Genomic DNA, 27,183 nt, shown 5'->3' with positions numbered 1-27,183 from the left:
GGAGATCTTGGCTATTTCCTGTCGCTTTCTGCCAGGACCTTGGGGCTCAGAGGCCTGCCCCACCCCTCCCTCAGGGCAACTCTCTGCTCCCTTCCCTGCAATTAAGGCTGGGAGTTGGTGGCTAGGCTCTCCTGCCAGCAGCAGCCTTGGGCGATGGATCCTGGTTTCTGCAGAGCAGTCCCCATTGGGCGAGCCGGGGGGCTGTGCCATCTCACATCAGTTTGCCTCGCGGATGCATTACTAACAGGGCCGCCCCATTTGGAGCGCCTCAGTGTGTCTGGATTTATTACAGTGGTAGAAAAGGGCTGGTGGGATGGTGGTGCAGTCTGGTTTTGTTTATTCCCCCCCCTCCCCCCCCCCCGGCAGACCTAGGAAGAACTTAAAACAGCCAGTTGGCACCACAGCTCTCCTAGCCCCCCCCCCCCCCCGTGTGTCTGTTTGAAATTTACTCGCCAGCGCTCAAGAGAGCAGAGATTTTTGGGACTGGTCGGGTTGTGTGCGCGTCCGAAGATGATATCATGAGGCAACCTTCCATCGAGCAGACCAAGCGCTCACACCCTTATGTGGTTTGGGCAGCCTCTGCGTCTTGCGTCAACTTTGTAACTAACAGATTTCTCTCTCCTCTCCCATACCCCCTCTTCACATAACAGCACACACACACACACACCCCCATCTGTAGGGGATAAGTTAGGGCAAGAAATACCAGAAATATCAAGCCAGGCCTTTTGGATTGCTCTCTTTTTGAAGAGGTTTCACTTTTTAAAGTTTCCTGTCGAGAAAATGTGTGTGTGTGTGGGGGGGGGGGACATGACACTAGTGTGGATCAATGGATGCACTCTTAGAATCTAGCGAATTGTAGTTTGGTGAGGGGCAAACTACAGTTTCCAGAATTCTAATTTGGGGCAGGATGTGCTTTAAATTTATGATGCAGATGCTTAATCTGTGTGCTTCTGAGACAAGGCGGGTGTCAACACACAAGAAGGGCTCAAACCCCCCCACCCCCACACCACCCCCGCCGTGTCAGCCCATATGTGGAACTCTGCCCCATGAGGTTAGGCTTGCTTTCTCTGCATTCCACCATCAATGGATAATGTTCCTTACCGCTGGTTCTGGTCTTGTATTCTGCTTTGCTGCTGTTTTAAAGTTTTCACAACTTGCGTTTTTACTGGCCGGAGCATCATTTATGGATTTTCTGTGCAGAGAGGGAAAGCAGGGTTTTGTTTCGTTTTGAATTGAGGAATGCCCAATAAATTTGGTTAGGAGGCCTCTAATGCTTGATTGTATTTTTTTGGTGAGGTTTTTGTCCTTGCTCCCTCAACCAGCAGTGCAGCTTCCTCCTCTAACCCTCCCTTCTCCCTCAAGGTGTTCATCAGAACAAGAGGGAGATAGCTCTTGTCTGTACTGGCTTGAAGAAGTGATGGGATGCGGATTAAATACACCAATGCTCTCAATTTGTTAAGCAGACACCTTGGGTAGCTGTGTGTGGCTGTCAGCTAGGGGGGGGGGAGTCTTTAAAAGTTTCTGCATGGTTTCTCTTGCTTTCAACCTCTCGCTGCAAGACCTTTCCTAACCTCCGACTTCAGAGGTGCTGGTTCTTGCGAGGGGTGCTGGAAGACAGGGGGAGTCCCCACTTTCTTTCTTCCAAACTTGGAGGAGGCCCCTTGATGCGGTAGCCTCCTAGGCTGCCTTCTCCCCTCTCCATCCCCCCCCTTCCCCTCTGCATTTTTCAGCTGCAGATGTTCTTGATAACTTCCTCTCTCTTCCAAAGTGAGCCATGCCTTTTGCTCTCTGCGTCTGGAGTAGCTGACTAAACAAAGAGATTTCTTCTCTCCCGCCTGCCCCCCCCCTTCAGAGGTTGACTCAGTGCGTTTTCTGTGTCACTCAAACCAAACCCCAAAGCGTCTGGGCTGTGTGATAGGGGCTGAGCACCAGGCCTCAGGCCTGCCACACAACCTTCAACATTTGTCTCCCTGAATAATTGAAAGAGGGTTACACGCTGTCTGCTGAAGTGTGTATGAAAAAGAAGACGCACATATCTGGTGGCTGAAACTTCAAGCAGACAGCACTTTTTGTGGAAAAGAGTGATTCATGGACGATGTTAGCTTGAATAATCCAGAGTATGAATAAACCGCTTGAGACGTATGCTTCTAGCCCTCAGTTACCCACCCTTTAATGCAGTGTTTTTCAACCTTTTTTGGGCAAAGGCACACTTGTTTCATGAAAAAAATCACGAGGCACACCACCATTAGAAAATGTTAAAAAATTTAACTCTGTGCCTATATTGACTATATATAAAGTAATTCTCTTGATTTTTTTCAATTTTTCCCACGGCACACCAGGCAACATCTCGCGGCACACTAGTGTGCCGCGGAACAGTGGTTGAAAAACACTGCTTTAATGCACTTCATGGGTTGAGGAGACTTCAACCTGGACAGATCTTAAATTTCTTTGTGGGGACCTTTTTTGAGACTGCAGCGTTAGACATCTGAATCCGACACTGCCCCAGGACTTGAGGTCTCAGCTTGCCAGAAGTTCTGTGGCTTCACTCCCTCTGTGGAAGTATTGAGCGGGGCAGCAATCTTGGCTGCAGGCCCTGGGTTCACATACGGGCGGCGGGAGCAGCCCCTCAATGGCTGATCTCGAGCATTCATATTCAAGGCTGTAGGTTTTAAAAAAGCTATGTGTTTCTCTCTCTTTGTTCTGTTCTGTTCTGTTTAAAAGACAAGACCTGCGATGAGGTATTTAGAAACTGACACCACCAGCAGCCTTTGAGTCTGCAGATGGGAAAAACTTGCAGCCATCGGTTCACTCAATCAGTGAAGCAGTTGCAATCTGTAAAACACTGTGCTGCAGCTGTGTCCCGTCCTGTGCCCTTGGCATTGAACTGCCCAATGTTTGCACAGGGATTAGCAAATCCTTCCTTGCTGTTGTTGTTTGGGTCTGTGTTTGTTTGTTTGGTTTTTTTTAAAAAATATCCATTCAGGTCTACAAAGTCCTCCTCTTGTGTGTGTGCTTAGTTCTGTTTCCTAACACTCTCAAATGCCTTTTTAGTAGTGAAATGGAGCATGGAAGCTCTGGACTTTAGCAGAGCTGCTGTAACACAATACAGCACTCAGACAAAGGTGGTCCTGTTGCCTTTCAAAGGGAAGCTCCTTAAATATTTTAGGCCCAGGCCTAATGGTTGCTTGTGTGTGAGAGAGGTGCTATCTTACAATAGTGTGAGCCTGCCAAAGCTGAATTGTGTGCTTTTGAAAAGCAAAATTTTGCATTAACTTCTCAATGTAGGAAAAGAGGTGGTATGGGAACACCTAGCTACTTTAAGTGAATTCAAATCTCCAGGGCCGGATTTGCTGCATCCAAGGGTGCTAAAGGAGTTTGCGGATGTAATCTCAGAGCCTTTGTCTATGATCTTGGAGAATTCTTTGAGGACAGGTGAGATCCCTATACACTGGAGGTGGGCAAATGTGGTTCCCATCTTCAGAAAGGGGGGAAAAGACCCAGGTAACTACCGACCGGTGAGCTTGACATCGCTACCAGGGAAGGTCCCAGAACAGATAACAGTCGGTTTGTGAGCAACTAGAAAAGGATGCCATGGTTACTAAGACCCAACATGGGTTTCTCAAAAATAAGTCATGTCAGACAAACCTCATTTCTTTTTCTGATGGAGTTACAAGCTTGATGGATCAGGGGAATGCTGTGAATATAGTGTATTTTGATATCAGTAAAGTTTTTGACCGAGTCCCCCATGATATTCTTGGGAGGAGGCTGGTAAACTGTGGGTTGAATGAGGTAACTTTTAGGTGGATTTGTAGCTGGTTGACCAACTGAACCCAAAGAGTACACATTAATCATCCTCATCATCCTGTATAAAAGTGACAAGTGGGTGCTGTAGGGTTCTGTCCTGGGCCTGTTGTTCAACATCTTTATGAACGACTTGGATGAAGGAATTGGGATGCTCATCAAATTGACAGATGATACCAGACTGGGAGGGGTAGCCAAGGCCGCAGAAGACAGAATCAGAATTCAAAGTGACCTCAACAGATTGGAGAACTGGACCCAAACAAAATGAATTTCCATAGGAACAAATGTCAGGTTCTGCACTTCGGCAGGAAGAACCAGGTGCACAAATATAGGATGGGAGACACCTGGCTCACTAGCAGTTCATGTGAAAAGGATCTCGGGGTCTTAGCGGACCACAAGCTTAACACGAGTCAACAGTGTTATGCAGCAGCAAAAAAAGTGAATGCTATTCTAGGCTGCATCCACAGAAGTCTAGTGTCCAGATCAAGGGAAGTCATAGTTCCTCTCTTTTCTGCCCTGGTCAGGCCACACCTGGAATACTGTGTCCAGTTCTGGGCATCACAATTTAAGAAGGATGTTGACAAGCTGGAAGGTGAGCAGAGGAGGGCAACCAAGATGATCAAGGGTTGTAGCTGGGTGGTAGGATACCTGCTTTGCCTTCACAATCCCAGGAATCTCCAGGTGGGGCTGCTGCCTGTCAGTGTAGACAATGCTGAGTGTCAGGTGAACCAGTGGTCTGACTCTGTGCAGCAGCTTCCTGTTTAAACCAGTCCTTCAGCCATAATAATGAGGACTAGAATCTTAATGCCCTGCTCAGGGGTGGGGCATCCTCTTTGCAGACAGAATTTCCCAAGTTCAGTCCTCAGGAACCCCAAGTAGGGGTTGGAGTGCTCTCCTGTCCGAAATCCAGGAGAGATGTTGCTGCCAGTCAGTGTAGACTATACTGAGCTGGGTGGAGCTAATGGTCTGAGCTGCTACAGAGCAGCTTCTGGAGTTCCTCTATAGTGGACCTGTAATGTTTTCAGCAGTCTGGAGGAGTTCTCTGTTTCTTTTTGCCATAGCTTTGGGATCTCTACCCTTCACAACTCTGGAGGCCTTCAGAAATCTCCCATCTCTGTCGGCAGGGACAGAAAGGCCCATATTTGTAAAGTGTGTGGGTTGATGGAGGTTTTTGTTTTGTTTTGTTTTTTTGAATGAGTTATTTGAGGCTTTTGTTTCTGTGACGATTCTGCCTCCTCCAGAGGGGGCGGCAATAAATCCCAGTTTAACAGGGAAGAACTTACTGAGCCAAAGTGGTTCACTTGCAGAATTGTGCCTTTTATTCCCCCACCCACCCCCTGGCTGCCCAGTTTTGCTATAATGGTAGCTTTCCCTTTTTAGCATTGGCATGATTCATTGGTTAAACATGCAGCTCAAAATTACGGGTTTATGTAGACTAAACCGCTGCCTCGGACAGACTGGCAGGATGGGATGGGGACAGACAGACTGCCGTGTTTTCCAGAGGCTGTGATATGCACAAGGTAAGAGTTCTCTGTGTGCTTTGTGAATCCTTTGACACCGAGGTGCTTTCTGTCAGGTTGTGCTGGGAAGCCGTAGGCCTTGAGAAACAGCCTCAGAATTTCTGTCTGTAAAAGGCTCCAGCAAATTACTTTCTACGAAGCCAGAAATTTCCTTCCCTTTTCTCTGCTGCTTCAGCTCTAGCCCAAATAGCAGCTCCCCCCCCCCTTAACCCAGCGGCCCTCCCTTGGCAAACAGACCATTGCTCCAAATTGGAAGAAGCTGTAGTTCTCAGTGCCCAGGAAAGGGCATTCACTGGCATCAGAGCTTTCTGAAAACCTCCAGAGGAAAGCGATTCCACAGCTTCCCCTCCGTGGGTTAGCTGAAGGAGAAGTAAGCTGGGTTTCCTATGTGTCATGCCTTCCCCTTGGAAGGAAGGGAGGAAGGAGTGAGCTCTCTGGGTCCTCATCTGCCTTGAGAGTGGGACGGCCTCCCTTTACTCCGGTAAGAACTCAGCACATGCCTGGGGAGAATTTGCCTGACCCTTGACTTCTCCCCTAAGTAGGCGTGTTTCCTAAGCAGTCACGTTGCAGCCAGTATGTTCCGCCAGAACCCACGGGTAGCAAGAGACAAAGCCATGTCTGTTCCTGGCCTCCCCTTTCAGGCAGCACGGGGTGTCTGCTTCTGGGTCGCAGAAACGGCCTTGGGGTGTGTGTGTGACTGTGTCCTGCCTTGCCTCACTTCTGTCAATGGAGAGGCAGCCGTTCTGCCTGTTCCTCTTTGCAGCCCCCTTTCCTGCTATCTTCCTGAAGCTCAGGTAAACTGTCCTGCTGCCTTCCAGGATTTGCGACAAGGCTGCCCATTTTGTTTTGTATTTCCTATGGGAGGGAAGGAGAAACGCCGCTTCCCTGCTCATTGAAAAAAGGAGGCAGAGGCATGGGAGCACAAGAACAACTCTCCCCACTTGTGATACCCAGTGACCAGAATTCAGGGGCATACTGCCTGCAACTATCTCCATTGTGGCTATTAGCCGGGGGTAACCTTATCTTGCATAAAACACTGCAGAGCACTGCACACATTCCTGGGTTCTTTGTGACCTTTTAATTGGGCCTAATGACAACGCATTTTATTCTCTTGTCTCCTTTGGGGAGAACAAATGAGAGTGAACACTCATCCCTTGGCCTGGCTCTTTGATGATGCCTGGCTGTTTTTCAGGCTTAGGACTCACTTTTTGGGGAGCATCTTTAGAATGGCACTGCTGCCTGCTAAAACCCTGGGGGTTATCGAGCTGCTTGTTTCCTCCTGTGGCTCAGAATATCCTGGAGGGCTAGTGCCCCTTGATGATAAGATAGGGCCGGTTGTGGTCATGTCAATTGAGTGTGACTGGTGTGACAGATGAACCCAGACTCTTCCATTGAGCACAAGAAGGCTGCAAATGGTTCATTATTGCTGTATTAGCAAGGAGGGCATGCTAAAAGTGGTGTGGAGAAAGCAGATAGGAAGAGGTCTTCTCCCGTTGTTGCACTGGAATGTGGGGCCAAATGTTGGAAGGTTCAGGACAGACGAAAGGAAGACCTTATTCACATAGGCACTGTGGAATTTGTTCCCACAAGATGTTAGTAATCTCCAAATTGCATGGCTCAAAATAGAGACCAATATACCATCAACAGCTGCCTCTGAATGTCAGTTTTTGGGAATCGCAAGCTGTTTTCTGTTCCTGCTTGTGGGCTTCCCTTGGGGGGGGGCAGCTGCTTAGCCACTGGGCTAAATGGACCCTCTTTGGCCTGGTCCTGCTGCTAAGTTCTTCTTAAGTTTTTAACACGATGCTGTCATCTTGCTCCCCAGGACAGGTGATGGTGAGGTGTTTTTGTTTCAGATGCCAAAATAACTTGGTCAGAGGTGGGTACGCTTGGGGAGAGGGGACACCCATTTGCTCTTCTGCTCCAGGCACAAAAATGTATGGAACCGACCCTGGCAACTGGCTCTGCAAGTCAACGTTCTGGAGAATTACAGAATCCCAGAGTTGTAGAGTTGCAAGGATGCAAAGGGCCGCCCACTCCAACTCCCCTTTCAGCTTGGCTGTGTTGTTTTCCTTCACCCTGCCCACCTGCTTGGGTGCTGAGTTTTTACATTCCCTCGCAGCTCGGTGTTGGGCTGTTTTTACAAGTTGTCTTAAGGTGTGGCTCCTCCCATCGAGAACTGCAGTTAATTCTGTGTGCATAGGGCTCTTTTTTAAAAATGCCATTGTCCATTTGCACAGGTGGCTGCATGTTGGGGTCACTGTGCGCCTGTTCACCAAGGCTGAGATTGGCCTGTCAGTTGGACGGTTGTGGCTGTTGTTGCCTCGTACTTCTCTGCATCCCTGCTCTAAACAAACTGGAAGCTTTTTTTAGGGTTGTATCAAATAAGTAGACCCAATGGAGTTATAGGACATTACAAACTCAGTTGCATCTGTATCACTGGGGGTCTACTCTTGAGTAGAACTTGGTTTGATACAACCATTGGAAAGTACTTTTTTGTTGAAATGCTTGCAAATGTTTTAAGATATGGCGATAACATTCCTTACAGTGGATTTTAAGGGGGGAAATGAAGGCACTTGGAATTGTTACCATTCTTGACTGTAAATGTATGTACCACTTCAGACTTATCACGTGAAAGAAGCTAATTGCAGCTTCTGATTTTCAGATTTGATTACTGCCGTGTTCATTCCAGCTGCCCGGTTTGGCGTCTTACAATGTCGCTCGCTAATGTTACGGATTTCTTTTAAAATGGGAGAAAATTTTCCGCTGAAAAATGTGTTGTAGAAATTTTCCCTGAGGTGGGAAAGATCCCTCACATCGTACCATTTCCATGGAAATTTCTCTTCCTCCCTTGGGACATCAGAAATCCAAGGTGACGGTAGTTTGGGCTTGCCTAGACCTGGAGCAACGCTGGTGTCTTCAAGGAGCTTAAAAAAACATAGGCCTTTGCCATTTCTCCTGAATCTTCCCCTTCCAAAGCAGCTTTTGTGTATTGGAGAGTTTGATTTCAAGTCAGACCAAGGATGGCGCCTGACATCTCCGCCATCAGGGGATCCTTGGATCTGGACTGTTCTCACGCACTAATAACCCTTCCTGTAGAATTCTATCCGTTATATTTTATCTGCACAATCGCAATGAATGTTGGGAACCAAAATGCTTTCTCTGCGCAGCCTGAGCAGGAGCAGTCAGCATAAAGCGAAAGAGGTTGGAATGGGCCAATAGGTATGTGGACTGTCCCTGGATCAAGTGACTTTTCTTCTTTAGGTTCTCAAAGTTCTTCTCCTAGCTCAAGGTTGTCCTCTGAACTAGCCAGATGTTCAATCAGTCCAGTCAGTCCATCATTTGAAAAAATGAGACTTTAGAGCCGTCTTGCCCCAAAATGTCAACTAGACATTCCGTTTTGGTGACTGGAACCTTGGTTTAAGGAGCCATTTTGTGCCCTGCTTATATATCTTGAGTTTCTAACACTGCCAGTGAGGTAGGTTAGGCTGAGAGAGTGACAGGCCCAAAGTCACCCAGTGAGCTTCATGCCAAGTGGGGTTTCGAACCCCAGTCTCCCAGGTCCATTGCCCAGCGCCTCCGCTTTGGGATCCTCCCTGATCCGCCTCTCTCCTTCCTTTTCCTTCCAGATACCCAGCCCTGCAGCCGAGCCCAGGGCGGTATGCCGAGGCAGGATGAGCGCGAAAGATGCCGGTGGTGCAGCTTGCCTGGAGAAGGCGGCCTACACTCTTCATATTTACCCCCAGCTCTCGGCCGAAAGTGCCTCCTGCTGCCGCGTGACGGCAACCAAAGACGCCACCACCGCCGACGTCATCCGGGACGTCATCGGCTCCCTGAGCCTGGACGTCTCTAAGCACTACGTGCTGGTGGAGGTGAAGGAGTCGGGCGGGGAGGAGTGGGTGCTGGACGGGAACGACTCCCCGGTGCACAGGGTCCTGCTGTGGCCCCGGCGGGCGCAGGACGAGCACCCCCGGCAGGACGGCTACTACTTCCTGCTGCAGGAGAGGAACACGGACGGCAGCATCAAGTACGTCCACCTGCAGGTGGCCTCCGGGGAGGATGAGGGGCGGGAGGAGGCGCGGCGGCTAGTCGAGCGAGGCTTCCTCCCCTGGCTGCAGGAGGACGTCAACGACCTGTGCAACCTGCCCAACCTGACGGAGGCCACGCTGCTGGAGAACCTCAAGCGGCGCTTCCTGAAGCAGAAGATCTACACGTATGCCGGCAGCATCCTCATTGCCATCAACCCCTTCAAGTTCCTGCCCATCTACAACCCCAAGTACGTCCAGATGTACGAGAGCCACCAGCTGGGCAAGCTGGAGCCCCACATCTTCGCCATCGCCGACGTGGCCTACCACACCATGCTGAAGAAGCACGTCAACCAGTGCATCGTCATCTCCGGGGAGAGCGGCTCCGGCAAGACGCAGAGCACCAACTTCCTGATCCACTGCCTCACTGCCCTCAGCCAGAAGGGCTATGCCAGCGGGGTGGAGAGGACCATTCTGGGGGCTGGACCGGTGCTGGAGGTGAAAAGCAACCTGTAAAACTCCCCCCCCCTCTCTGCTGTCAAGCCCTTTTTGTAACCAGGGAGGATGGGTTCGGTCTCTGGGGGTCTCGAGTGGGGAGGATTGCTTCTGTGGAGCTCAGGCCACTGGGGGACAGGATGGTTGGCTGGTCTAGATGGGCTCGCTTTGAATCTTCTTAGGTCCTTATGAGAGATTCAGGACAGGCGTAAGAAAGTACATATTTACCCAGTGTTTGGCTAAACTATAATAGTAATAGTAATAACAATAACAATTAATAATTATTTATTGATATGCCACCCATCTGACTGGGTTGCCCCAGCCACCCTAGGTGGCTTCCAACAAATTAAACACATTGAGCACAGTAAAACATCAAACATTAAAAAACTTCCCCATACAGAGCTGCCTTCAGATGTCTTCTAAAACCCAGGTGGTTGTTTATTTCCTCGACATCTGTTGGGAGGGTGTTGCACAAAGGCAGGTGCCACTACCGTGAAGGTCCTCTGCGTGCTTCCCTGTAACCTCACCTCTCGCAGGGAGGCAACTGCCAGAAGGCCCTCATAGCTGGATCTCTGTGTCTGGGCTGAATGATGGGAGTGGAGACGCTCCTTGGGATATACGGGGTTGAGGCCATTTAGGGCTTTCAAGGTCAGCACCAACACTTGGAAGCATAGTGGGGAGCCAATGTAGGATTGGCTCCCACAGGAGGTTGTGATGACGCCCAACTTGGATGGCTTTGAAAGAGGGCTTGACAAATGCTTAAGGCTGCCGAGGGCTACCAGCTGCGATGGTTGCTGGGAATCACAAGTGAGGAGAGATACTTCTGTTGCCTTCAGGTCCTGCTTACAGTCTTCCCCTGGGGGCATCAGGTTGGCCTTTGTGAGGACAGGAGGCTGGTCTACATGGGCTCCCTTTGTCTGGATTCAGCTGCTGCAGGGCTCCTCTGATGTTCTTATATAGGTTTTTAAGCCGCTCACTATTGAGGTTTTGGATAGCTCTGAGGAAGGAAGTATTAAAACGGGGCCTTTTCCTCTGTGCTGGGCCCTGCTTTGTTTTCTGTGCAGGGCTCTCCTTCTGACCTTCTCCTTAGCAGCATCTTCCTCTCTTTCTCCCCCCGCAAACCAATTTTTTTCCTGGGATTTCAGAGATCTCTCCTTATTTAGTCATATTTGACCCATGCAGTCTTTCACAAATGGAGATTAAGAAACAGGAGCGGGGGGCGGGGGCGGTCATTGGATGTTGGCTGCCTTTTTCTTTTCAAGTCCTGAGTTGAAGCTGACCTCATGGCTTGGTTTCATTTAATCAGAGCGAGAGGCAGCAAAAGTCTCCACAAAGATCTAGCCTTTCTGCACAGTGTTGAGCTGCACTCTGCTTTGCATAGGTATCTCTCTCTCTCTCTCTCTCTCTCTCTCTCTCTCTCGTCCTGCCCCCCCCCCTGCTCTTTTTCTGTCACATGCTTGCTTCTGTTTCCTAATCCTCAGCGAGCAAAGAATCTTCTTCCTCAAATAGGCTGGCTGCAACTCAGGTGAGCGGCTTCTGTCACTCCTGGGTCCTTGCAGAGTTCCAGTGTGCTCCCAACACCAGCCTGCACCGTTTACCACTTCAGCACACCAGGTGCCATCCAAATGCATTAGGGACACTGGATTTGTGGAAGGTTTGCTCCTGAGCCTTTTCTTCTCCCCAAGATCTCCCATGAGGTAGAGGAGATTTAGGGTCAAAGTTTCCCTTCTCCCAGATGGGCAAGCCCCACCTGCCCCTCACTTCCCTCTACAACAGGGGCAGAATCCCCCTTCTTTATCGTTGGAGCCCCTATTGGTCTTGTCCACTCCATCCTCTGGAGCCTGTCTTCACATGCAAGGGAATACCCTGAGGGTTTGAGACCCACCAACACCCCTCACCTAGTTTGGCCAGCCAGTTGAAGCCGCTCCCAAGGTGTGGCCGTTACTGCATGCTGACAGCTGAGTGCAGGGTGGGGACCAAAGGTGGACAAACTACCCCCCAGAAGGAGCATGACACGTCCCCTACCAGAGAGCCCCCCGTAACGCCCAGTACACCCCAGAGCAGTTTACAATAGTAGTACATAAAACTGTATTTTAAAAAAGTAAAAATAAAAAAAGGAACCAGCTGTTGTGGAAATGTGTATTCCTAGTTGCCTGAAGGAATAGTCAAATTGCAAGCAGGTGCTTAAAAATGGAAAGAGAAGGCATCTGCTCAGCTCAGGAGCATGCAGGAACAGCACTCTATGCCTCCTATACATGGGAGGAGCATCTGTGAGACTTTCTTCCAGTTGTAGCTCAGGTTTCAAGTTCTTAAGGACCAGTGGAGAAGGGAGCCTGTCACTCAGTAGCAGAGCAGCCGCTTTGCAGGCAGACTGTCCCTAGTTCTGCCCCCCCCCCCACCCCTTGGCTCCTGGTAGGAAGGAACGGCCCCTGGAGAGCGCAGACCACCTTTGGCTAAACAAAGGATTAGTAGACTGAACTGGGATGAGACAGTTTCTTGTGTTCCTCAGAATAACCATAATAATCCTTTTCCTGTGCTGCAGACCAGTCAACTCTATTCATTATTTGCATTTAGAGCCTTTAATCTGGGCGGGGTTCCAGAAACAATAAAATAAATACTGTTAAAAGCAGAAAATAACAACGGGGGGGGGGGGCACAGCCACTGTTAAGCTTTAAAGCAAACTGGCTCAGGCTTCTTGCTGTCCTTGCCCCTTATGTCCAAATGTGTCCATATTTTTATCTGAATATTTTATGGTTGCTTGCTTGAGATCATCAGAACATAACAGCCTGCAGGGTCAGGCCAAAGGGGGCCCCTCTAGTGCAGCATCCTTGTTCTCACAGTGGCCAACCAGATGCCTGCGGGAAACCCACAAGCAGGACCTGAGCCCAAGAGCACTGCTTTTAACCCTCCAGATGCCCTCCTGCCCAGTCGTCCGTGGATGATGATGATGGGAGTAGCATCTGGAGGGGCCACAGGTGCTCCCCCTGTCCTCTGCTGTAGCCTTTCTCAACCTTGGGTCCCCAGGTGTTGTTGGGACTACAGCTTCCACCCTCCCTAGCTAGCAGGACCAGCGGTCAAGGATGATGGGAGTTGTAGTCCAGCAACATCCGGGGATCCAAGGTTCAGAAAGGCTGCTCTAGTGAGTTTCTCAGCAAGGTTTGTGATTTTGTTCTGACACATAAATAAGCTCCACTCTCTTAGCATCTCTGATTTCTGAAGCCCAGGTAAGGAGAATCCACCTCAGCTGGCAAACAGAGACAGGCGCTGCTTCTCCCCCACCCCCCCCACATCTTGCTTCCATTCATAAAGTGACTTGGGCAGGATGCTTCAGAGCTCCTGCATGGTGTGTCTGTCCTTCCCTCTCCCCTCCCCACCTCCACCAGAAAGCAGAAGTGACATTCTCTGAGGCTTGGCTACCTCTTTGAGCTTCTTCCACTTGTGGTCTGTTGGCCAAAACAGGAAGGAGGAGGTCGCTGTGGGGAGCCCCTCCGGGATCAGCTGATGGCATGGCATTGGTTGCTACTAACTCATTCAGACTTTTGGAGGGGGTGGGGGAAGGGAAGGGAAGTCCTTCAGGCTCCATTTGAGGGAAAGTTAAGAAGAGCCAGTGGCCCATCTAGTCCAGCACCCGACCGGACGGCTCTTCTGGGAAGTCCACAGTTAGGGGGACATGAGCACAAGAGACCCCTCCCCTCCTGTGGTTTCCAGCAACTGATAGCATTGCTGTCCCCAGCACTGGCATCAGAGAGCATAGGCATCGTGGGTGCCTTTTGGAGGGTGCAGCAGATAGCACTAAAGGTCTTCAGGTGCACTGAAATATCATAAGGAATTGTGAGGACCACTCCCAGAATGCCTGTCTGGTCGCCGGCTGTTTGGGAAGCTGAGATTCTCGTGCAGTTGTTGGGAAGAACCCCCCCCCCCCCACGTCTGCCTCTATAAATTCATTTATTGGAAGTTTCCGAGAAAGGACTCTTGCTCCAATGCTTTCGGAGTCATGCCTGCCTTCTGGCACGGGGAAGAGAGTTCTGCGTTGAGCCAGACTCATTTCAAGCCCATGGCTTCGGGGCCGACTTCTTCCGTGCCACTGGACTTGCCAGTGGATGAAGCCCAATGAAATGGGGGTGGGGGCAGGGCAGGAAGAAAGCTACTGGCAGCCTTTTGTGGCACAGATTCTGTCCTGGCACTGCGGGTAGCATTTTGGAGAGAGTTTCTTTTTCGTTCTCTTAATCTAGCAACTTGCTTTGGGGTTTTGGGGGGTGGGGGGTGGGGATGGGAGGTTTTCTCTGAGAGGCTGTAAGAATAGGTGGATACCCTTTCTCAAAAATAGCCACATTTCGCTGCCACAGACATTGTTTGGGGACTTTATATGGTCCAGCTTGGGTTTATTTTTTATTTTTTTTAATCAGCTTTGGAGAATTTGCTCTGTAGTTGGGCTAAATACCACACAGATGAGGTCATCACACTCTTGGGTTCCTTTCAGAAGCCATAGGCGGCTTACATGGGTAATTGTAAAAGGGGCGAAGAAGAAGGGAAATTAGGAGATCGGTCCGGGCAGATTGAGCTTTTAAACCCAGGCTTCCCAGTTCAAAATTTGTGGCGTTTCTCAAAATGACCTCAGTGCATCCTGTTGGAACAACAAAAAACCTGTTGGTTTGCAACAAAATGGAGCCTGCGTAAATCTAGGAACGTAACCTAAAGTGCAGGGAGTTGGGGATTGAACTCTCAGCAGTCCCTGCAGCCAGTAGGGTCAAAGGTCATGAATGGTGGTGGTGGTGGTGGCATCTGATAACATCTGGAGGGCCACAGACCTTCCCCACCCCTGGCCTAAAGCCGCCTTTAGTCATCCAGCCAACAGACATTCAGCTGTGACTCCCCTAGGAGGAAAGATTGCAGCATCCGTGTGTTTAGAGTAAAGAGGAAAGGCGAGTGAGAGGCAACTATCCAGTTTATAACATTCTGCATGGCTTGGAGAAAGTGCATTCTTCTCCCTCCCTCATAAAGCTAGAATTCATGAAGTGAAGCTGAATGTTGGAAGATTCAGGACAGACAAAAGAAAATGCAGGGTTAAACAGTGGAACTCCCTCCCACAGGAGGCACCTGGTGCCTGTTGTCTCACACCAGCCCTCCTACCAAAGCCCCCCCTTCCCTCCTGCAAACTTTGTGAGTTGAATTGTTCTGGAAGCCACATTTGCTCTCTCTTTTTGGTGTGGTTTTTCTTACTTCATCTTTTCTCTCCTCCGTTTCTTACTTTCTTCCAGTGTTCAGCTCAGGGGGTTGCAGCTGATGGTGAGGAGGTCATCGAGTCAGTAGGTTTTCTGGGAGGAGGGTGAGGGAAGGCCCTAACTTCATTAAAAAAGAGAGAGAGATAGCCTTGCTTATTCTTCTGATGTCACAAGGATGTTGTGTTGGCTCTGTGACTCTAGGATAAATGAGTCAGCCCCAGTTTGGGGTTGGTTTCCGCCCAGGCCTGTGAGCTATATGCTAAATGTTGTGGGTGTTGCAGCAAGCTGCCTGTCACAACGCATGAGTGTGTGTGCACTTGCAGGAAGAGAGTAAGTGAGAAAACTGTTTGGTCCAGCCTCCGTGCCTCGTTTCTGGCATCCATCTGTCTCGAGAGACGACAGAGTGAACCTCTGGGGATGAAATCAAACTGTAACCTCCACGGGGCGCAAACCTGGGAAGGGTTCATGGGCTGCCCAGACGACAAGACTTCCCTCTCGGCCTCACTGATGGGGTCCAAAGGAGGATTGGTGCTGAACTTTGTGTTACAAGCCTGATAAATTTATATAGTACGGTTTTCTGGATTTAAATAAGACTGGGTGGTGTGCTGCCAGCACTTTGAGCTGTGTGTGTGAGAGAGAAGGAGCTTTGTTATTCTATCTGTAACGATAACTGTGTCAACAGCAGAACCTAGCACCTGCTGAGTACAGAAAATCTCTGGTTTAATCTTGGCTGCCTTTAGTTATTTGAGTAGGGAAGAGGAACAATTCAGCTCTTTATAAGCATAGACCATGGTTTGTAGACCATGAGGACTAGAATCGTACAATGTTTTTAGGGCAAGGGCCGCAGCTCAGTGATAGGGCGCAAGCTTTGCTCACCGAATGTCCTAGCTTCAATCCATTTAGGACTGGGATACTCAGCAGTCCAAAAAACCCTGAGAGCTACTGCCCATGGGTGTAGCCGAGGGGCGAGGGGGAGGTGCCCCCCATCAAGTAAATAAATAAAAATACTTAACTGACGAATGCTACTGTCAGTCATTTCTGAACTTTGCTGCAGACACCTGCCTCATTATTTCACTTCACTGCAGGCCTTTGGAAATGCAAAGACAGCCCACAACAACAATTCCAGCCGGTTTGGGAAATTCATCCAGGTCAACTATTTGGAGAACGGCATTGTCCGGGGGTGAGTGCAGCTTCCAGGCTCTCGGGTGAAGGGGGGGGGTTGTCCTCGTTGTTTCACAAAGCAGTTGTCCTCCACCAGCAGAATATTGCTGGAAGTGAGAACCCCTCTCTTCCTCCCCCCCCCTTGTCATTCATAAGGAAAATGGCCTGTCTGGCTCCACGGATTCTAGGACCATAGAACCGGGGGGGGGGGGCAGCTTTTCCTTCTTTCCCCCCATTCACTCTTTTTTTTCTTGGTGGATTCCAGGGCTGTGGTTGAAAAGTACCAGCAAAATTGACAGTGAAAATTCGGCAAACAGGAAGTGGAACATATGAAAAAGAATGGGGAAAATTTCTATTATACTTGAATAGAATATGTGGAATTTGAAATAGTAATTAGAATCTCATTGCTTGATCTAGAACACTTTATTGAGTTGGAAATATATAAGAATATAAAGAGGAAAAGATGAGGACAAAGATGAAAATAATTAAGAACATAGGATAAAAACAATAAAGAGGTTTGAAACCGCAAGAACTGAACAAAAGAAAGAATAAAACAGAGGAAGAAGGGGGGAAGCCGGAGGGGAAAGAAAGGGGGAGGAATAGGGAGGGGTTCAATAATGACAGATTTGCATTGTAAGAAGAATGGAACTCATAGGAGGTAAAAAAGAATATAAGGAGGATATACGACACAAATATATGGAATGAAATATAAACTATGGAATAACAATGTAAATATAATTGACGAGTCCTATGTTTGTATGTTAAAGTAAAAATTTAATAAAAAAGTATGATTTAAAAAAGAAAAAGAAAAGTACCTGCTCGAAAAATCTCGCTTGGTGTCCCAGGAAAAGAACGAAAGGTGAGGAGAAAGTTTGTGCTTTAACTTGAAATACATGGTGCATTTTACACTTCAGAAAAGGGAAAGTCATCGCTAATAAATTATTATTATTATTATTATTATTATTATTATTACTACTACTACTACTACTACTGTGCACCCAGAGAAGGAACCGAGGAGAGATAAGGGTGGGTGGATGAATGAGGGAGGGCTCAAATTTAGAAGCCAGAAATCTATTAAGACGTGCAAAATCCCTGGGACCTGAGATTGAATCTCAGCAGGCCAGACACTGCCTCTAAGCCTAATGCACTGTGTAGCTTGTTGTGAAGAAAAAATGGGTGTAAATAGGAAGGGGCAGATAACTTCCTAAATCTGCAAAGGCCCATACCTGTCCAGGGGGCCCACTGATCGTCTTCTATGGACAGTCTGGATCCACTTCAGTCTGGTTTCAGGACTGAATCAGCCTTGGTCTCCCAGATGGATGACCTTTGTCAAAACAGGGACAAGGGGCTTGTGATCCCGTTACTCTTACTTGAACTCTCGGGAGGGATTTGATGCAACTGAGCATGCGGCCGCACCCAACCCTGCAGGGTTGTTGTGAGGGTGAAACGGGGAGAACCACGTGCACCCCCTTGTGCTCCCTGGGGCAAAAGGGGGCAGGTACATAGAGTGTTTGGTGGATGAAGCACATGCAGAAAGGTGTGCAAGCTACGAAAAGAGCAAGCCAAGCGGCTTCTGTTAACAGACCTCTCTCTCTCTCTCTCTCTCTCTCTCTCTCTCTCTCTCTGTGTGTGTTCTCCTTCCTGAAGGAACTACCATGTGTTCTACTATTTGCTGCTTGGCGTCAGCGAGGAGGAGCGTCAGGAATTCCACCTCAAGCAGCCTGAAGACTATTTCTACCTCAACCAGGTACACAAAGGCCCTCCTTATGCGAGCCTGGCTGGGACAGATGCAAAAGGAGCTTTTGTGTCTGCCCCACGCTCCAGAGGTAGTCGGGGGGGGGACCCCAAACAGGCCTCCTTTGTTCCCACTCAAGTGTTCAGCAGGGATCGCCTTGCTCAGCCCCAGAAGGCCAGAGGTCATGTGTCTTGAGTAGGGTTTCCTAGCAGGGTCAGGCCTGATGCAGCCAGCTGGACACCCCATTCCTGAGCACCACATGCCTCCCTCTTTTCTTCTTATAAAAAGTTATCCTTGTTTTATTCATGATATTTAATACTAACACACACATATCATAGAATCGTAAAGTTGGGTGGGACCTCATCTAGTCCAGCCCCCTGCAATGCAGGAATCTCAGCTAAAGCATCCACGGCAGATGGTTTCCCAGCCTCTGCTTAAAAACGTCCAAGGAAGGAACATGCACCATCTTTTGAGGGAGACCGCTGTCGAACGGCTCTTACACTCAGAAAACATGCCCACTCCAACTTCCATGGAACAGCCCTTTAGATATTTGAAGATGGCTGTCATATCACCTCTCAGTCTTCTCTTTTCCAGGCCAAACATACCCAACTTATCTATACATCATTATTATTATTATTATTATTATTATTATTATTATTATTATTATTATCAACACAATTACATTTTTTAGCTGCCCTTCACTAGCCAGACTGGGTTACAGCGATTTAAAAACAGATTACAATCTCAGGGATAAGGTGGGCCCTGGAAACATACACCTCAGGTATCAAAGGCCGGAGAGTGAAGGAGCCAGTCACACCTCTGTGGGGAGGGAATTTCAAAACTTAGGAGCTGCCACAGAGAATGCCCTTTTCTTTCTGTACCAACCATCCACCCTGGATTTTTGTATGTGACATATATTACTGGGTAATCCAATATTTTGTGGCCTTCCCATTGGGGGATCTGATTGGCCACTGGGAGGACAGGGTGCTCAACTAAATGGGGCTGCTTTGGTCTGATCCAGCAGAGTTCTTCTTATGTTCTTCTGTTCAATGAGAACTTAATTGGTAACAGATGTTGAAATGCTAAAATTTCAAGCTGCATTTAAACATAAGGAGCTCTGATCAGCATTAGTCCTGCTCTGAGTTAGACCCGCTGGACATGACTAACTTGGTTGCATGAAATTCCATGGCAGTGCTCTGAGCAGAACTTCGTTGGATTCAGTTCAAATGTTACCAAGTGTCATCTTAGCAAAGGACTTCTGCACCTGCCCCCAACTTTGATTTTGTTTCTGTACTTAGATTTAGTCATTTATTTTTTTCTTCTTGCAGCATAACTTGAAAATTGAAGATGGGGAAGACCTCAAGCACGACTTTGAACGGTTAAAGCAAGCCATGGAGATGGTCGGATTCCTTCCGGCGACCAAAAAACAGTAAGTACATAAGAACATTGGGAAAGCCCTGCAACAGGTGGGTCAGGCTCACCGCAGGGGCTCAACTTGTCCAGTTCTCACAGTGGATAGCTAGATGCTCCAAAGGGAAGCCTTCCATGCTAAAAACATTTTTGTTTAGACAGGTCTACCCAGATATTTATAAAGTTGCAGCCAGTATTATTTTTTATTTTTATGCCGCCCATCTTACTTGAGTTGCCCCAGCCACTCTGGGCATCTGCATATGCAAGCTGGTGTCTTCAACTCTACTTTCTGTGTTTTTCTTTCTCCAGGATTTTTTCAGTCCTGTCTGCTATTCTGTACCTGGGGAACGTTACCTACAAGAAGCGGGCGGCAGGTCGGGACGAGGGCCTGGAGGTCGGACCCCCCAAAGTGCTGGACATTCTCTCCCAGCTCCTGAAGGTTCCAGACCCCTCCTCATTAAGAAAATCTGCCGATTGATTGCCGGGGGGGGGGGGCGCGGTATTGAGGGGACAATGACACCTAACATTTTATTTATTATTCCTCCCAAACATTTAGTTCTCTCATTCTTTTTTTCTGGAGAGCCATGGAAGTTCTTCACCCCGAAGTTTAAAAGTGATCCAGGAATGGTGGAGGTTTATTTCGGGGGTGGGGGAATATCTGTGGCCCTCCAGATGCTGAACTCCCATATATCTAATGGATATATTTCATGGACTGAGGGAGCAGGTCCCTGGGGGACACTCTGGGCCAAGGGGTAGCAAAACCACTGCAGGCTGGCTCCGTCTGCCTCTCTCAGGTCATTCATTCCTGATCTTGCTCCCGCCCTCCCCACTCTTCCAGGTGAAACGTGAAATCTTGGTGGAAGTATTAACAAAAAGAAAAACGGTGACAGTGAACGACAAGCTGATTCTGCCCTACAGCCTCAGCGAGGTGAGTTGGCGTGTGCTAAGAGCTGGCTAACGAGTGTTACTGATAAAGCACAGAGAAAGGCAACATTTATTTTTTAGGAGTAGGTTGGATCACAGGGTGAGCTGAGCCGATGGTCTTCTTTATTTTGAGGTTTTCGTAAGCTGCCTTAGGACAGGTCTCATGATTTGAAAGAAAACAACTAAAAAAAAACAAGGAAAGAAGTGTCATAACAGCAGGAGTCACATAGATACAGCTACATGGGTGGTGCTGGGGTCTAAACCACCGAGCCTCTTGGGCAGTTCAAATCCCTGCGACGGCGTGAGCTCCCGTTGCTCTGTCCCAGCTCCTGTCAACCTAGCAGTTTGAAAGCACGCCAGTGCGAGTAAATAGGTACCACTGCAGGGGGGAGGTAAATGGTGTTTCCGTGCGCTCTGACACTCGTCACGGTGTCCCGTTGCGCTTGACCACATGACCTGGAAAAGCTGTCTGTGGTCAAATGCTGGCTTCCTCAGCCTGAAAGCAGAGATTAGCGCCACACCCCAAAGTCAAATTCGACTGGACTTAACCTTCCAGGGGTCCTTACAGCAGCTGAGAAGGCCTGGGTTCAGTCTGGGAAAAGATGCCCTGCTTGGAGCCATAGAGAGTGCCTGCCAGTTAGTGTAGACAACACTGATCTTGGTGCACTCGTGTGCTGTGAGTATTTTTATACTGTACTGTGAACTGCCCTGAGATCTACGGATGCACAAGTAAAGAACACTAGGAGCAGCTCGGGTCCTGCTTGAAAGCTTCCCTTCAGAGCATCTGGATAAGTCAGTGTGGGAACAGGACCAAGAGGGCCCCCTTGAGCCTGATCTTCCGAGATTTCCTCAACGTTCCTTCGTCTGTGCCCCTTTCTCCAACCTGCAGGCCATCACGGCTCGTGACTCCATGGCCAAGTCTCTCTACAGCGCCCTTTTCGACTGGATTGTTCTGCGAATTAACCACGCACTCCTCAACAAGAAGGACATGGAGGAATCTGTGGTGGTATGTCTTCCGGGAACAATGGCAGCGTCTAGAGTTGGGCGATACTCGCTTTTCAATATCGCCAGCTAAACATTGCAATATGCTGATATATCACAATGTCTGTAATGTAGGGGCATTGGCAGGCTTCGCGGTTTTCCCCACATCATGATTTTTGCATAGCGCACACGCAGACACACACATCCTGATTCGCAGCAATTATGAAACCGATATCACGATACAGACTTCAGATTGGTTTGGGACGATACATCAATATATTGCCCAGCCCTAGCAGACTCTCTGCCGCAATTACACACCAACGAGCATGGCCTTTCTTGCCACTTACAGTCGGCAAAGATCACGGGACTCTTAAGCAGTGGCTGCCCCGCTGTCCTCCTGACGCCACCCTCTTTTCCTTCGCTCCTTCCTCCCTCCTTCTCACTGTGCAGTGCTTTTCCATCGGGGTGCTCGACATCTTTGGCTTTGAGGACTTCAACACCAACAGCTTCGAGCAGTTCTGCATAAACTACGCCAACGAGCAGCTGCAGTATTATTTCAATCAGCACATCTTCAAGCTCGAACAGGTAAGGAATCTCCAGTTGGAGGGGAGCTGAAATGTTGGCCCTCCAAGCCCACAGAACTCTCTCGCCAGGCCTTGCTTCTTTGAGTGTTTTCACCCTGCTGGGATGAGAGGATAATTGCTTGGATCTTACTAATAACTTTATTGTTTTATCTTGCTTGAAAACCCGCTTTCAGGGGTTTCTTTCCCCTCAATCAAGCAGTAAATGAATTCCATGAAATGAAAACAACCCTCTTTCAAAGCCATCCAAGCAGCATCCACCTCTTCGCACAAATTAAAACCACCGCATGGCCATTTGCCTTGCCCTCTGTCAGTCAATTCCATTGGACGACGCCCCTCCCCAGTCCTATCTTATGAGGGCAGGGGACACCGGCTTTTCAAGGATCTGTTTCATTTGCCCACAGGAAGAGTATCAGAGCGAAGGGATCGCATGGCACAACATTGACTATACCGACAACGTGGCCTGCATCCACCTCATCAGCAAGAAGCCCACCGGCCTCTTCTACCTGCTGGATGAAGAAAGCAAGTAAGTTCAGTTGGCGCAGAGCTCAGCCTTCGATGGAGCTTTGCACAGAGCAGACTATCTCAGTGAGGGGGGGGGGTGTTGTGATCTGACAGGCCAGGACCTCTATGCACATTGCGCAGGCCTGCGCCCCGTGGAGGTCACTTTGGTCAGTTTCATTTCATGCCTGGAACCACACTCCATTGCCTCTCAAGACAGACCGACGCCATTGACAACAATATGAGAAGTGTTTTGTTATTTTAACCCTCTCCCGCCTCCTTGCTTCAGCTTCCCGCACGCCACCAGCCAGACCCTTCTTGCCAAGTTCAAGCAGCAGCACGAGGACAACAAGTTCTTCATTGGGACGCCCGTCCTGGAGCCGGCCTTCATCATCCAGCACTTTGCAGGCAAAGTGAAATACCAGATAAAGGTAGGGGGAGAAACACTAGCTAAGGGGTTGCCTGCCTTGCTCTGCGCTTCGCCTTCATTGGCCCTCACTTCCCTGCAGGATTTCCGGGAGAAGAACATGGATTACATGCGGCCTGATATCGTCGCCTTGCTGCGGAGCAGCGACAGCGCTTACGTCCGGGAGCTCATTGGGATGGACCCCGTGGCCGTCTTCCGTTGGGCCACGCTCCGAGCCGCCATCCGAGCCATGGCCGTTTTCGCGGAGGGCGGCCGCCAGAGAGCCCAGAAAATGGCAGGTGAGAGTGTGAGGTTCTGACCCTGTGGCTATTTGTGTGAAATTAGGAAGAAAGGATTAAGGTAGTTGATGTTTCAAAGTTTAATAATTTTCCATTACTTTTTGATAGAGATTTTGAAGAAAAGATAGAGACTGTTTAAACAACCTTAAATCAATTACTTCCCTTCTTTTTCTGTGGTTCGTTTTGCATACCATACATTCCTGCATATTTTACATGAACTAAACCATTCGGTAATCCATTGTTACATCCATCAAAACTCATTTACACTGTTGAATTTATCTTAATGCTACCAGCATTTTTAAATAAACACAATTCAGTAAACATTTTCCAATCTTGTTTATACGTACATTCTTCTTGTTCTCTTATTCTGTAAGTTAAATCTGCAAGCTGCCCGTATTCTATCAGTTTAAGTTGCCATTCTTCTTTAGTTGGGACCTCGATAGTTTTCCATTTGGGGGCTAACAAAACACAGGCCGCAGTAGTAGCGGGAATTTCCCTCTGAATTATCCCCAGGACTCTGGGTTTTGTTTTGTTTTTGAAAGTTACTTTTAAACATTTTTTTTCAATTCATTATATATCATTTCCCAATACTCTTTTATCCTTTTACAAGTCCACCACATATGATAAAACGTGACCTCAACCTCGTTACTTCTCCAGCACTTATCTGATTCAGACTTATACATTTTAGCAAGTTTACTCTGAGTAAGAGGCCGTGGGTTTTACGCGGCAGCATTAGCTAGCATGGTGATTAGAGCTGGGTGATACTTTGATAAATTGTCTGAAACGGGCAGGATGTTGAGATCACAGTTTCCCAGTTTTGGACTTTTTGAGCTGGCCGTACATTGCAGCTCCCCAGCCGCCGCCGCCTCCAGCACAGAACACATGACTCCTGGCTGCACTGTGCTGGCGGCAGCTGGGGAGCTGTGATGTATCACCAGCTCAAATTGCCTGCAGATGGAGCCCGAGAAAGGGCTCACCTGGGACCTTCTCAGGCTCTGTCCTCCTGCCGGCCTCTGCCTTCTCCCGGGTCGCCTTTTCCTCCTGATGGGTCACCTAAAGTGAGGAGGAAGAAGCGGGCAAGTTACATTCCCCACATCATGATACATCAGCACATCACAATATTTAGCTGCTGATAATTCACGATGTTGAAAATCAGGTATGGCCCGGCCCTATTAGCGGATCTGTACATAGGGAGACCAGAAAAACTGCTTATAGCAGATGGCTTTGTTTAGCTTTGCCTTGTGACTGGAGACAATGAACACTTTGTCTATTGCCTCCGGACACATTTCCCCTCACAACGGACAGTGAGCGACCCATGGTCACCTAACGAGCTTCATGGGCTGCTGGGGATTTGAACCCGAGCCTCTCTTGAACCCAAGCACTCTACACACTTTACCGCTTGGAGTACTTTTTTCCTGCTGGGTCAGAAGTGCGACACCTTAAAAAGACACCTGTTTTTCTCTGTGGCATTGAGACTTAAGGTGCTGCCAAGACTCCTCTATTGCATTTTGCTGCAACAGACCTAAAAGCCGGGTTTCTTCTCTGGAAAAGGGATGGATTGCAGCTTTAATGGCTGGTAATTATTTGCCGCATAATGGCGATAGCTTTGACCCCAGGAAGGCACAGGTTGTGCCAAGGCTGATATCATTTATCGAGCCGTCTGAAACCTTCCTTTATTCTTTCAGGCCCTTGAATTAATTATTGCAGCCCGCTCTTTTTATCTGTAGTTTCCGGATTGTTTCGCATCTGTTATTGCAGGGCCATGGCTCCTGCTTTGCCTGCACGAGATTCCAGGTTCCTTCCCTGGCATCATCTCAAGGAGGGCTGGGAGAGAACCCTGAGTCTGAAACCCTGGAGACGGGGGCAGACTTTGGTAATATGGCGCCTTGAGCAAGGATAAGATGAGGTGCCCCGCCCCTAAATATTTATTATTTTCACGCCCTCCTCCCTCTCGCTTCCTGTTCTACACCTCCTTGGCTCTGCGCTCCCTCCACCTTAAATCTGGGATTCCTGTTTTTAAAGTTGATTTTATGTTTTTAATTCCTTTATTGTGGTAACGCGGAGGCAGACTTTTTGCTTTCACCCCTACGGCTTTTGAAGACGTATCTATTTGCTCAGGCGTTCCTCAGCCTCTCGACCCGAGTCTCCTGTTTTACCGTGTTTCCCTGAAAATAAGACATACCCATAAAACAAGCCATAGCAGGATTTCTAAGCATTTGCGCAACATAAGCCATACTCCGAAAATAAGACATAGTGATAGGCGCAGTTCTGGAGGGCGCCAAGGAAGAGGCAAGGCTGGATGTGGCGCCTCCCTGCAACAGCTCCAGCCCCGCCGGCAGCACCCTTAAGACGGCCCTGGATAGGCGTGGCTATGCAGCATACCGACGGGCAGCGGTTAAGAAGATGGGCAGCAGCTGGAGGGCGGCTCCTCCAGCGGGAAGGAGGCTTGGAGGTGACCAGAGAGGTGCGGGCAGCCCCATCAACAACTGATGTAATAAAAATAAGCCCTTCCCCGAAAACAAGCCATAGTGTGTCTTCTTGTGGAAAAATAAATATAAGACAGTGTCTTATTTTCGGGGGAACACTGTAATTACTATGTTGTTTCAGTGGGTTTGTTTTACCGTGCATTTTAATTACGTGTGTGTATATTTTAATGTTTGTTTTGGAGCATTTGCACTCCACGCTTCATGCGAAAGGGCTCCCCGGGCAGCTTGCCTACAGTCCATGAAGACACGGTCGCCCCTGCAGGCTTACAATCTAAAACAACACAACACACAAGGGGAGAAAGGGAGATCAGACGTTAAATGTTTTCCTAACTGGTTTTTATACTGATGTGAAGCTTGTTTTGGCATTAAGTGTTCTATAAACTAATAACAGATTACGCGATAATAAACCGAAGTCAGTTTGGAAAGAGCTAACTTAAAAACAAAAACACCTGCAAGGGGAATGCAGGCTCCCTCCTTGAGTGGTTCTTGCCTTTCTGAGTGACTGAAACCAAGCGGAACCTCAAAAGCTGCGGAGGAAAGACTGCTGGTTGCCACTGACAATCTATTTAGCGCCAACAGAGTCTCTCTTTTCCCCCCCTGCCAGGCGTGGTGCGCCACGGACCCAGAGTACCCCTGGGTGAACTGCAGCAAGCCAACACCCCAATCGAAAGAGTTTATCGGTAGGCTTTGATTACTACTCTTATTTTCTTAATTATTACTTCTTTTGGACCAGAAAGGGGAGTCCTTGAATTGTATCAATCCCTGCCCTTCTTCCCATCCCACCTCAGTGGTCCTGTTGCCTTCACTGTTAACAAATACCCCTTTTCAAGACTTTAACACACAGGCTTGAAACAAGTCGAGAGAGGAGAACTCCCTCAGATGGTGGGGGGGGGGCAGCAACTTGAAGAAACTCCAGCAGAAAGGAGAAGCCCAGGGTGGGGTAGGGAGAGAGATGTCCTGGTTTTGCGGGAGGGGCTGAGGACTCTTGAGTCCGTGCATTGTGGAAGTCAGCTTCTCCCCTTCACTGCTGTGTCTGGATTGGGGCCCTGCCTCCCTCTCTCTCTCCCCCCCCCCACTTCTTCATGCTTCCCTTTATAGCATCTTCGCTTCCGCAAAGCCCCTCTTTCTGCAGTCCGAAGGGATGCTCAGGCCCTCTGCTTCCGGGGTGAGGAACCCTTTTCAGTGGGACACCTCTGAGTGGCGAGGGGTGGGTGGGGGAGGCAGAAGCACAAGTAGGCAGAGTACACAGGGCCCGCGAGGCGTGGGGCCACATTTGTTCTCTGGGCCTGAGGTTCCTCACCCCTCCTCCTCCTCCTCCTCCTCCTCCTCCTCCTTGTTGCCATCAGTGACCTGTATTCTGCATCCGCATGAGTATACACATGCTCTCTTTCTCTCTCTCTCTGTCTCTCTCTCTCTCTCTCTGTCTTCCTGTCTCCCCAGCCAGTGCTCGGATTATGGAGGAAGAGGTAGGCACCCCATGAAATCCCAAAGCAGCTCCTCTGCTGACCCCCCACCCCCACCCCTTTAACCATCTGAAATCTGTAGCTAAGGAGGTCATGGGGGGGGAGGGGAAGAAAGGTTAAAGTGGGCTGGTCCTCTCTGCACCTTTCTCTGATCCAACTGCTCAGAAGAGCACCCA

The 27,183-nt window shown here is 48.9% G+C and overlaps 1 protein-coding gene across 1 annotated transcript in view; it reads left to right on the top strand.

Moving 5' to 3' along the window:
- Nucleotides 1-27,183, top strand: part of LOC117039764 (unconventional myosin-IXb-like) — a 40,498-nt gene that overhangs the window by 2,397 nt on the left and 10,918 nt on the right. Inside the window, exons 2-15 of the mRNA XM_033136948.1 lie at nt 8,948-9,841; nt 16,146-16,240; nt 16,487-16,501; nt 17,033-17,080; nt 17,869-17,968; nt 19,285-19,385; nt 19,676-19,805; nt 20,205-20,294; nt 21,180-21,296; nt 21,722-21,856; nt 22,257-22,378; nt 22,643-22,784; nt 22,863-23,058; nt 26,149-26,224. Of these exons, the coding sequence (XP_032992839.1) occupies nt 8,993-9,841; nt 16,146-16,240; nt 16,487-16,501; nt 17,033-17,080; nt 17,869-17,968; nt 19,285-19,385; nt 19,676-19,805; nt 20,205-20,294; nt 21,180-21,296; nt 21,722-21,856; nt 22,257-22,378; nt 22,643-22,784; nt 22,863-23,058; nt 26,149-26,224 (2,216 nt within the window). The 5' untranslated portion in view covers nt 8,948-8,992. The remainder of the gene's footprint in view (nt 1-8,947; nt 9,842-16,145; nt 16,241-16,486; nt 16,502-17,032; nt 17,081-17,868; nt 17,969-19,284; nt 19,386-19,675; nt 19,806-20,204; nt 20,295-21,179; nt 21,297-21,721; nt 21,857-22,256; nt 22,379-22,642; nt 22,785-22,862; nt 23,059-26,148; nt 26,225-27,183) is intronic.

The sequence above is a fragment of the Lacerta agilis genome, chromosome 18 (genome assembly GCF_009819535.1).
Source record: "Lacerta agilis isolate rLacAgi1 chromosome 18, rLacAgi1.pri, whole genome shotgun sequence".
In the NCBI taxonomy this organism is placed as follows: domain Eukaryota; kingdom Metazoa; phylum Chordata; class Lepidosauria; order Squamata; family Lacertidae; genus Lacerta; species Lacerta agilis.
This window is presented reverse-complemented; position numbering and strand designations above follow the sequence as displayed.